At 33.7% G+C, this 13019-nt stretch overlaps 1 protein-coding gene across 1 annotated transcript in view; it reads left to right on the top strand.

Annotated features, from left to right (window-relative positions):
- The window catches only part of LOC145298400 (atrial natriuretic peptide receptor 1-like), a 186640-nt gene extending 180203 nt beyond the window's left edge, over window positions 1-6437 (top strand). Inside the window, exons 23-24 of the mRNA XM_080144315.1 lie at window positions 778-854; window positions 6261-6437. Coding sequence (XP_080000441.1) covers window positions 778-854; window positions 6261-6303 — 120 coding nt within the window. The 3' untranslated portion in view covers window positions 6304-6437. The remainder of the gene's footprint in view (window positions 1-777; window positions 855-6260) is intronic.
- The last annotated feature ends 6582 nt before the right edge of the window (window positions 6438-13019 follow it).

Raw genomic sequence — 13019 nt, 5'->3', positions numbered from 1 at the left:
CGTACGTATGTATGTAATATGTATGTATGTAATATGTACGTACGTATGTATGTAATATGTACGTATGTAATATGTACGTACGTACGTATGTAATATGTACGTACGTACGTATGTAATATGTACGTATGTAATATGTATTTATGTAATATGTACGTATGTATGTATGTAATATTTATGTATGAATGTAATATGTACGCATGTATGTATGTATGTACGTATGTAATATGTACGTATGTAATATGTACGTATGTAATATGTACGTATGTAATATGTATGTATGTAATATGTATGTATGTACGTATGTAATATGTATGTATGTAATATGTATGTATGTAATATGTACGTATGTAATATGTACGTATGTAATATGTACGTATGTATTACGTACGTATGTATTACGTACGTATGTAATACGTACGTACGTATGTAATATGTACGTACGTATGTAATATGTACGTATGTACGTATGTATGTAATATGTACATATGTACGTATGTAATATGTACGTACGTATGTAATATGTACGTATGTGTGAGAGAAAGATAGAGAGCGTTCATTTTGTTTTTCTCTTCTATCTATTCAAGAAGCTCGCGTTTTCCTGTCGGTACTATGTCGTAATACGTCACTCCCATCGTTGAACAAAAGCCTACACCTTGGAATAACCTTGTTTAAAATCTGATAAAAATGCAAAACAAATCGATAACAAAATAAATAAATGAAATAAAATTAGAAAAAAATAAATAACTGCTGTTTTTTTTTTTTTAATTCTCTCCTCAGGGAAAAGGAACCATGACAACCTATTGGCTGAATGGGAAAGTTGGATTCAATAAACGTCTGCCAGATCCAGAAAAAATGTAAGTAAAAATTCTGCGCATCAGCTTCCTATTGGTATTTATTTGCTTCTCTACGAATTCAAAATGTGACACAAGGTCGTTTTTTAATGTGAGAGAAAACCAGCTCTCCAAAAGGGTCACTCTGGAAGTCGACTTTCTATTTACTGATTGTATGAAATATAATAGTATTAGCAGTAGCAATAATCGTCGTAGTATTTGTTGTAGTTCATATACAATGTATGTGATTCTTTATTAGCGGTTGCCTAAGCTAGGTTTTTAAGTGATTTTTTTAATGACAATGAGGTTTTATATTAGAAATCGATGTGCGAGACGAAAAGAACGAGCAAAATAACCTTTTTTCTTTCTTTGTTCGTTCGGCTTTTTCTTCTTTCCTTTCACTTTTTCATAATATTTGTCGTCGGATTTTTTTTTTAGATGTGATTCGGACGAATACTTAAAAGCTATAATTTTTTTTTTATCTTTCTCCACTTTGCTAAGATTCGCTCTCTTCATTAATCGCTTTTTCATATAAACGTTTAAGCTCCAAAATTTTTCCAACAAATATAAATCGTTTCTAACACCAATCTTGCGTTAATTTCAACAAGTCTATACGACAGTGAAATGGTCAACTGAAATTAGTTCTTCCGAGTCACACCTGCGACGCACCTGCCTGGACTTCCGACACCAACAACGCCCGTCCTAGAAGATTGGAAAGCGCCACGCCGAAATTCCTTTACGCCTGCTATATCTCCAGTGAACACAGCCACCTAAAAAGTTAAACTCACACACACACACACACTCACACTCGGATACACATACACACGGATACACACACGTTCACAGAATGGAACTTTAAAACAAACTTTCTGACGCTGCTGTCTACTTCTTATTCAAGAACTTTAAAACTTCTTTACAAACTTTAATCTTTTAAAGTATATTTTACATCTCTGAAAAATTATTTATAGAAAAATATTTAGTTTGTTAATTCATGTTTTCCTCATTTATCAAGGCCTGAAGGCCACTCGAGAATAAGGGTTAATGAATGTAGGATGGTAGTGTAGTAATCGTTAATAGTCTAGATTGGGTACAATTTGATTATTTATAGGGACGACTCAAGAACTTGTTTACATTGGACTTGAAGGCTACCGTATTGTAATCAGCCAGTATTCCACATGCGGGCAATTCTAAGAAAGAGGCTTTGTTCATGGAATCTGTGTTTAGATTAAGGCACAGATAGACTGGGAAAAATTGCTTATATATAAATATATTAGGTTTGTTTATTCATATTTTCTCTTTCATTTCCAAATTTCCGTTGTTGAGTTAGCTCTTGCTAACTGGTGACCCATTCACATCTATTTTTTTTTAAATCCAATTTTTCATTCGTCAATTTAACTGCATGTAAACTGTTGGCGCTGTTGTTGACACCTTTTCAAAAACGTACCTTCACCAAAATGCATGACCTGCAGCCAGGAGCAACACTATAGTATTGTTGTTATTTATGGTTAGCTAAAGAAGCGGTGCGGAACGCAGATATTGACAATAGAGCGAGTACAATTTCCTCACATGCTTCATTTTATGTTTGGCATTATATTTAATACTAGCTGAAGTATCAGGCGTTGCCAGGTTGTATATGATATATTTGAATATTTTTCCCTCGAATATTATAATAAAATAGATGGAACAAAACTTAAATTCATAATGGTAAATACATGCCTTTTCTTTCTTTTCTTTCTTTTTTTTGTAATGGACATCATATTCACGGAAATTAACTATTCTACTGTAAGCGAAGTGTCGATTTAAAAATAATTGGAAACAGAACTGAGAATTTGACCCCCCCCTGTCATTCAAGATTTCCTTAAAAGTATGAACTGTATTCGTCTTTGGTCGTGATTGATTTCATTCGTTCATGAATTTTGAACTTTGTTACGAAAACTGGAAAATGTAAAAGGAATTTTACTCAAAATCTGATTATTTATAATTCATTAGTTACGAAAAATTTTATTTTGTATGAAAATAAATATCTATTCTATGTTAGAATTGTCTTAAAATTACTTGAATACAGTAAATGTTTGAGGAAATTTTCTAAAAACAAAACAGAACCACGAACACGCATGCGAAAATTTGGAAGGAATTTTTTTTTATCAGAGAAATAAACCTGTCTTTTGCGTTGTCATAATGTTCTGTGTAAGAAAGCTCTACCAGAAAAATTAAAAGTAATAAAAACGAACGCATTTGAAAATTTTTTCAGTTGTTTGTTATTAATATTTGTTTATCTAACTCAATGGTTCTCAATCGGGGTCCATGTGGACCCCCATGGTACATGTAATATTAATATCGGTTCAGTCTTCCTTCAAGATAAACTGTTGATATATGTTCTTTGGTTTTCTTCACATTACTGAAAAATAAAATAAGCTATTAGGGTTCACCCAAATACATAAAAAAAGTCATGATTAAAAAAAGGTTGAGAACCATTGAAACCGATAAATGAAAAAAAATATATATATATATATATATGTATATATATATATATATATGAGAGAGAGAGAGAGAGAGAGGGGTATGTTTTCGTAAAAAAAAATCGCATTCGGAACTTTAGAATTTTTGGTACTTGTGCCGTGTATGAATTATGCTGAAAGAATAACTTCATTATTTAGAAAGCCATTTTTAACATGGGGGGGAAGGCTTTTTAACTGTTCTGCACTTTCACTTAACAATTTAATAAAGATACAATATAAATTCAAATTAACATTGAAATCCTATCTGAAATGTAACACGGTGCGTACACTGCAAAAACACAATATTTATTTGAAATGAATAATTGTTAATCTAATCGGCCGAAGAATGGTAATAGAAAAGATATAGGTATGTCTTCATATATTTGAATTAATGTCTGGAATGCTTATTTTTATAACAATAAAAAAAACACGCATTCGGCAGCGTTAGAAGCTTTGATTTGAAAATAATGTTTGTTTGTCTAATCGATAAATGAATAATAAAAATATATAGTTTTTTCTTTTCGTATTTACAAATTCAAAACCGCGAGTAAAATTTACGTATTTTATTTTTCTTCATTAATACAAAGACATGAAAAAAAATGAGTTGGTGTCATCAGCTAGAATTGAAATCAAAACATTTAGCATTCCAGCCTGACGTTGTTTCCTAAACAACTTGAAGGAATGAAGCGAATATGCGCATGCGCATAAAAAAAAAACACCGGGACAATAGCGTAGTAATAGTTAGTGGTGGAAATGGGTAGAAATGGATTATTTAGGAGAACGGCTTCACAAGAACTTGTTTACATTGGACTTGAAGATGACCATATTGTAGTCAGCTGGAAAGCAGATTAATGGAGGCGGACAGTTCTAGGAAAGTTATATTAATGAAAATTGTTTAGATTAAGACACAAATGAAGAGTGGGGGAGTAATTGATTTTGTGAACGTTTGGAAAGGAGAGACCATAGATTAAAGCTCAGACGAGCACTTGCCATGAAAATAGAGCAACGTCTCTTCTGAGTATTACCTGCATAATTTCAGTTTAATTTTAAAACTCTACATAAAAATAGTCTTTACTTGGAAATGACTTTTTTAAATGGCTTCTTTTTTTTTTTTTTTTAATAAAATATCTTATTAAGGCATGTTAAGCTTTCCCCGGGTGCACTGCGATGGGACCCCAATTAGAGCAGGCAATCAATCGATTTACGTGAAAATAGGCAATTCCACCATTTTGATTACAATAAAAGTATTGAAAGTAAGGGACATTTGCTAATCCTCTTTTAATCTTGGGTTACGTCATATCTTTCTGCTACTATATATATATATATATATATATATATATATATATATATATATATATAGTGTGTGTATATATATATATATATAGAGAGAGAGCGAGAGAGAGAGAGAGAGTGTGTGTGTGTGTGTGTAAATATAGATTAACAATTTTCCTGTATTCCAAATCAATGTCGCAAAAATCTTTATTCATGCTCTGTTATATCTTAACAAACATTGAGCTTCTGATTTAAAAAGAATTCGTATAAATAAAGTATAGAAAATATTCGTGAAAAGGGTACATTAGAAAGCCTATATATATGTTATGAGGTACAAAATTTGTATATATACTTAAAAACGATGGGCGGAAACCTCTGTGAAGCTCTTTTAACTTCCATATCTCCAGGAGAAATCTATAGTATAAATTGAAAATAATATTGACGAAAACTGGGATAAATTGGAGTACCAGGATTGATTAGAATAAAAAAAAAATTAATTCGTTTGAATACGATTAAAATGTAATTATGTGGTGGGGGACAGGAGAAGCTAAAGTTCTCTCAAGAAATTTAACGCCTTTATGCATTCTTTCTACCAGCATAAGAGACAAATTGCAAAAAAAAACAAAAAAAAAAAACAAAAAAAAAACATTTTTAGAATTCGCTGTAGGTAGGACCTCAAACTACTCTATTTTATACTATCGATTTCTCCTAATGAGATTTTAGTTGAAAGAGCTCAAGAGTGGTTCGCTGATCGTTTATATATATATATATATATATATATATATATATATATATATATATATATATATATATATATTATACACAGAGAGAGAGAGAGAGAGAGAGAGAGGCTAAATACAGACCAATCAACATTATTATTAAAAAAAATCAAAAAAGGCTAGCTAAACAGGTTTCGTTCCTCGCTCAACAGAGCTAAATTGAGGAAGTTGCGATTAAAAAAAGTGTCATGAATATAGCTGGGGAGGAGAAAAAATAAATAAACACGAAAAAAAAATCACATAGAAATCAAATTAATTGCTAAGAGATTTTCTTTTTGCTTGTAAGGAGAAAGTCTCAGAGACTTAATAAAAATGGTTTCTAGAATGTTTAGATGAAAGGGCGAGTGCGACCTGTTTAAGATGTCAACACTGAAAATCGTGGCACAAGCACGGTTATTTATGAGGTGCTCGCAAATCGCAGAACCATATTACTCGGAACATCCGAACGTGAAAAATTTGCATAACGAAGTTTTTATGGTACGTGTTGTAATCGCCATTTTTCTCAGTTTGGCGATGAACGAAACCTGCTTAGCTAGCCTTTTTTTTCATTAAATTTTTTTTAATCATCATGTTAATTGGTTTATATTTAACCATGATTAAATTTTGTACCCCCATAAATTTTCATATATATATTACAATTATTATATGTATATTTAATCCACTATTTTACTTGTGGATAGTGGATCATACTTTTCCCAGTGCTATTATTATATTTTTGAACACAATGGATCCAATAGGATTCGAACTCGGTATCATCGCTTCCGTACTCTGCGGTTGTATCCATTACGCTAACCCGAATTCTCAAATTGATTTAATTTTCAATGGGTAATGTTTGAAATAGACGTTCTTCAAATAAACTTAGCATTTTTCTTTCTTTTCAGCGATGAAATCGAAGAAATACTCCCAATGAACAGCAAAGTGTGACCTGGCATTACCGATCGAAACCAGTGTCCCTCCGCGCTGTCTTCGGTTCTTATTTTAACAATTCTGTTATTCCATTGAAACAACAAGACCTAAAGATTTACAAAATGTAATAAAAATCAATTAAAATAAAAAAATATTCTACGGATTATTGTTATGTTTATTTTTTTTTAATGTTTTTCTTTCTACTTATTGTTATGCTTAATCTTCTGTTGTTTCTGCCGGATCATTCTTCTTCTTCTTTTTCTTCTTCTCATCTTTCTTTCTTTTTTCTTCTTCTTCTTCTCGCTCATTCTCCTTTTTACTTTTTCTTTTTTCTTCTTCTTGTTATAATCTCCTTCTTCTTCTTCTTGTCATCATCTCCTTTCTTTCTTTCTTCTTCTTCTTCTTCTTCTTCTTCTTCTTCTTCTCGTTCATTCTCCTCCACTTTCTTCTTCTTCGTATTATCGTTATGCTTAGTCTTCTGCTGCTGCTCGACAAATCTTCTCCTCGTCATCCTTCTTTTTTCTTCTACTTTTCATCCTCCTCATCCTCACCCCTCTTCTTTTTCTTATTCACCCTAGGCTTCTTCTACTACTGCTGCTGCTGTTCGCCCAATCTTTCTTTTTCTTTTTCTTCTTTAATGATAATCCAACCAACTGATTCTACCAACGAAGTGGGCGCACTGTGAGGATTGAAGCCATATTACGCTAAGGCAATCCCCCCTCCCCCTCCGAACAGCCATCACCAATATCAGAGGAGACCAAACATTTTGGTTTAGTAATTAAAGCATTGACAGACATTCTTTCCTGAGTAGCAAAAACAATAGATGTTGACAAATACACATTCGTTAATGACAGCTAAATTGGAGAGAATTTCCACAAATTAGTGCGACAATACGTCTTAGCAGTTCGTAGCAGCCATTTCTACGAGAGAATGCTTTGCGTTCTTGGTAAAAAAATAAAAAATAAAAATAAATAAATAAATAAATAAAAAGAAAAGCAATTATCTATCCGGTCAAGTTAAATTCTTCACCAGCGAAAACCATATTTCTATGTCTAATCTCATAGCAAGAAAAAAGTCTTCGAGAATGTTCCTTCATATAACGTTGTCGTTACCAAAAGTCTCTTACACGTGTGTGTTTTTGTCATTTCTTCTTCACGCGGTCCTATTTGTTCATTATGAAATGTGTTCTTAGGGCATACAATGATTCGTTGCATTATTTTTTTTTTTTCATTTTTGTGACTGTTTTTGCATATGTAGATTATGTGTCGCTGTTTTCTCCTTCGCCGTCGCCAAACTCACACTATTTTGCCTGACTGTGATTTGTCCTCAATATAACTAGCCGAAATACATTACCTGAAAGTACTTCGTTCAAACTCCTCGGCTTAGCATTCACAGGAAACATGAGTTGGAACATCCATTCATCCAGTGCGGCCGTAGCCGAGATTGAACTGCCCGAGCTTGTGGTGTAATTCGAATCTTGTCGGTAGCTGAATACTTGATACTTCGCCAGGACTATCAAGATTATTTTTTATCCTGACGTCATCGCTAGACGGAGTGCCTACCACGGCTTAAGAGAGTTCCATCTACCACCGAAAGAAGGATAGACCGTGCCAGTTTCTCAACCTGATATTTTACCTCGCGGTACATTCAGTGCGTCGCCTTCCCAAATTGTCATCCATCTGGTACTAGCCAGGCCAAACGTTGCTTAACTTCGGCGATTTGGCGAGAACCAGTGTGTCAACGTGATTGTGCCATATAAATGTCACAATCATGTATGAAGTTAGTTATTCATCTCTCTAAAAAGTGGCTAAATTTCTCTTAACTAATTACATACTAAGTCGAGTTGGAACAGATACATCGAGAGCATTGAAAAATGCTGCTGCGAAGACGGTGACCTCTCTGTACCGTGCTAGAAAGTTACTTACGTCTGAAAGTATCCTGTACTTCTACAAGGCCACTATTCGCCCATATATGGAGCATTGTTGTCATATTTCAGCTGGTGCATCTGCTACTAGTTTCTCACTCCTGAACGGGGTTCAAACGAAAGTCTCCAACCTAATAGGTCCTGAACTGTCATTTAAGTTTCAGCCCCTGTCCCATCGACGAAATGTTGCATCCCTCTGCCTGTTTTACAAGTATTTTAATAATGGATGCTCCGACGAACTACAAGCCCTTGTACCCCCCGACAAACCCGAAAAGCAGCAAACTCCCACCCCTATATAGTAGAGATCATCAGATGTAAGAAAGTCTTCTACTCTAATAGTTTCTTCCCCAGAACTGCTAGACTTTGGAACTCCCTTCCAGGTTCCTGTTTCCTCAACTGTACTGACATGCAGAAGTTCAAATGCAATGTTAACAGACATATTGCTGCTCAACTCCCTACATAGTATCCCTGCAACTTATGTTCTTGATAGTAGTCCCCTACATCAATAAGGAATTCATTTTTATAACCTGAATAAGTTAACCAAATTAATTAAGAATAGGAAACTAGATCTAATATCTGCAACATTTTTTGTTCTTAAGATTAAGGGAGGTGGTGTTTGATCAGCACTGCTGGAGAGCATGATTTAATATACTGTTTTGTTTTTAAATCCCCGAAACAGTGTTTCATGGTAAACAACTGATGATCCCTTGAATTAACATTAGTACTATAGTGAATTCAAGTGAGCAAGTTGATGTATAGGTTGAAGGTAATTAAATGACTTACTGACTAAATAGTTTTCTAACGAATGATAAAAAATATAAAAATTAAATAAGTTTTTATATATAGTTTTAAAGATTAAAAAACTCTCAAGACATATATATATATATATATATATATATATATATATATATATATATATATATATATATATATATATATATATATATATATATATATATATATAGCTCAGAAAAACAATGAGTATAATAATTAGTTTATTTGGAGAAACATTTCCCACAAGAGAAAAAGTTACTAAATTTCTCTTAACTAAATACATACTAACTTTTTAAGTAAAGATATATGAAGAACGATAGACACCGGGAGAAAGCTTTACGCCTTTGCTGACTTTAATTTTTTTTTTTAAGTATTACGATATCGGGGGTTGTTTTACAATACACAGTGGTACGAAAAAGTGCCCCCCCCCACAAAAACAAAAACAAATAAATATATAAATAAATGTTAGCAAGGATATGCTATCTCTTTGAGAATGGGTTAGTTTATTGCTAATCACCAGGGGCGCCCCTAGCAGAAGATGATGATGGGTCTGCTCAGGCACTGTTTTGCAGGCCAGAGTGTTGTTCTAGCGAGTTAGCGTTTCAAATCCCACTTTCTGGCTGCATCAGAGAGATTAATAAATAACTTCATACGCATAATAGTAAAATAATAAAAATATTGTTAAGAAAAAGAGTTTATTTTACATAAAACCTCTCAAAGATGGGCACATTTACGGTTATATATAATTCTCTACACAAGCAACACGTACAATAAAAAAAACAATACGCACATTAACAAAGAATTAGAGATAACAAAATGAATTTCAGAAAAACAATTAGACACAAAAAAGGAACAAGAACTGTCAAAATTTTTAATCTGACATATCAATAGCGCCACTAACAAAGTAATCCGCATTTGTTATAAAGTACTAAACTTCAAATGACAATTATCAAAGTTTTTGTCCAGTCGAATTATTAGCTCACAAACTGCAATTATTTAAGTGAATGTTTGTGTTTACAAATTGATTCTCATCCAAATAATTACGTGAGAATGTAAAATAAATAGCTGTTAATATGTTGAAAGAAGAATATAAACATGTAAATGACATATAACAGAGCCGCTAACGCGTGTTAACAGCAGCAGCAGCCACATGACATGTATGAAAATGCCAAACCGGTGCGCGATGTGATATCACAGTGGAGGAAGAGAAGAAAAATAAAACGTTAAAGGAAAAAAAAGAAAAAAAAAACGCACCACGCTTAGTTCTTGGCTGCGAGAGACTTTTAAGCCCGTGTCGAGACGGCAGGGTTTTGTTAACCACATAACAGACGAGATGAACTAAGAGACCTTTAAATCAAAATGCAATGCGTTATTTTGGAAATTACCTTGAATAAGTCTTTCATTTCAATTTAAAAAGCTGAATCGAATTTCTTTCCCTCTTTTGTTTCTTTGCCACTGTATCTGCATGTAACGTGTGGGCTCGATTGTTAGCATGTAACGACACTGTTTCAAAAGATTAAGAACAACGTTACAAATGGACTTCGATAATGGATAAAGACAGAATATTTTATTCGTCTTCTCTAGAAACCACAAAGTAAAAACAATAATGGCGGTCGAACAACTTCTGGATGGAAGCTGGCTCAACAGCAGAAAAAGTGTTCAGGGGAGATCACTCGCATTGATTAATATTACGAATAAGAACAACAAAAAAAAATGCAAAATAGGTTTACTATAAACTAAAATAATCCGTGAGAAAGCATTTATCCCACAAGTGCTAATATACATATAAAGACATTGCGTAGTTTAAAGCATTCGAAGTTTTGTTTTCTTTTCTTTTTCCTTCCATACTTGGAGTTCTTCTATGCCGAATGAAATTTATTTCTCCTCTGGAATCGCCTTTATCCTCCTAGTCGTAAGATTCAAGAATATATATATATTAATACTGCAATATTTTTAACGTACGTACCTATGTATGTCACGGTTTTCAGATTATAAATTATTCGATCGGGAGATTCTATTTATTAAAAAGGAAAATGCAAAATAGGTTTACTATGAAATAAAATAATCCGTGAGGACAGCCTATCCTGCCTTGATAGAGTACAAAATATACTTCGTGGCTTAGTGAGGGATGCCCTTTTATCTCCCCTGCAACCTTTCTCCCACAGAAGAGACGTTGCCAGCCTGTCTTTGTTGTATCGTTATTTCCATGGCAAGTGCTCGTCGAGCTTCAATCTCTGCTCCCCCCCCCTCGCCAATCTTTCAGGAAAAACACCTGTCTAGCTGAAACCACTGTCAATAATTCCCCCCACTCTTTATCTGTGCCTAAATCAAAACGTAGATTTCATGAAAAAAACTTCTTTTTTAGAAGTGCACGTCTGCGGAACTCTCCTCCGTTTGCCTGTTTCCCACCTGACTAAAACTTGGATGTCTTCAAGTTCAACATAAACAAATTCCTAATGAATCGTCCCCTTAAGTAAGACACTATCAAATCTCCAATACTAACGATTACTACGATGCTATACCATTGATTACTGTACACGCAATAATTCTTATCCCCGAGTGGCTTCCGGGCCTTGATAAGGGGTGACCTTCATGTAAAAAAAATAAAAAATAAATAAAAAAGGAAGATAGAAGGTGATAACTAAGGCTAGGATAACAGCATATTCTTTTCATTGTTTTTACTTTCAAGTGTGTATCCGTTAATATCTTATATGCTTTTATATAGAGTGATATGGTTTTCGGTTGATTAACTGTGTCTAATCGTATCGGATATATACTCGAGAGTTCAAACAATCATAAGAATATTCTATTGTCAGAGCCCTAGTGATAACATATTACGAACATTAAATTAGTATATAGATACATTAATTTAATGTTCGTAGCAGCTTATAGCTTTCTATTCCTCTTTTTAATAAATAGCATCTCCCGATCACCGAAAACACAATTAAAAAAGTTAAAATAATAATTTGAAAAAAAAAACGATGTCACTTTTGAGTCGTACGTGAAACTAAAAGATACCTTCTTGGTCTTCTGGCTAGGATCCGAGGTCCGAGGGTAGAATCTGTTCTGTCTAAATATGGTATAATGATATTGTGCAGTTGCCGTTCGCACCGGGTGTCCATACAATGGAAATATGTCAGAGATAACCATAATAACAAGATATATTCTGACACGACTTTAATATTTTTACAGTTTTAACAAAAGGTCTACAATAATATCGTGGGGTTTCCATTCACTTTGAACGTTCACAGAATACCCAGCAGAAATATAATACATATGAAAGATGCCGCTGTGGAATTTCCACAGGTCTCGCTCCTTAAAACATAAATACTCTTCAAGATTTTTCGCCTGAACAAATAATTGCTATTTTTTTCTGTTCGAATCAAATATAACAAGCTTAATTTAATGGTATTTAGTTCTTTCCCACTGCAAGAATTTAGACACCAGGCTCGGAAAGTTTGATTGAGAAGTCAGCGCTCCCGAGGAAGGGCACGCTGATCGGCAAAACGTGCCTAGGCAGCCCAGTCGACATTCCCCGGTGAGGGCACCTCAGACAATTAGCAATAAACTAACCCCTTCTCAAAGAGAGAAGGCAAAGCCTGGGAGGGTGAATATCCTAGAACTGTACATACCTTAACTCCCACCGTGAAATCAACAGGGATCGGATCATTACAGAAACGGTATAATTTCTGTTGATTTTGGGCCTACAGTAAAAATCCCTTTAAGTTTAATTTAACATTTCAATGTTAAACCCTCCGTTAGTTAAGTAAAATATAACGTAAAATTCCCGTAAGCGATTGATTGTTTGGTGACGGGATCGGGGAAGGACAAAGAAGAAAAGAAAGACTTAGTTTTGTAGGTGGGTCTTGATATATATATATATATATATATATATATATATATATATATATATATATATATATATATATATGGCAGTAACTTGCATATGAAGAGAATAGTGGCGATGAAAGGGGCGAATTGGAGAGAACAGTAAATGTGAAATTTCATAAAAATCGGCCCAGCCGTTTAGGAGTCC

Source organism: Euprymna scolopes, chromosome 2, assembly GCF_053919585.1.
Source record: "Euprymna scolopes isolate OS-2025 chromosome 2, ASM5391958v1, whole genome shotgun sequence".
NCBI classification, from domain to species: Eukaryota; Metazoa; Mollusca; class Cephalopoda; order Sepiida; family Sepiolidae; genus Euprymna; species Euprymna scolopes.
This window is presented reverse-complemented; position numbering and strand designations above follow the sequence as displayed.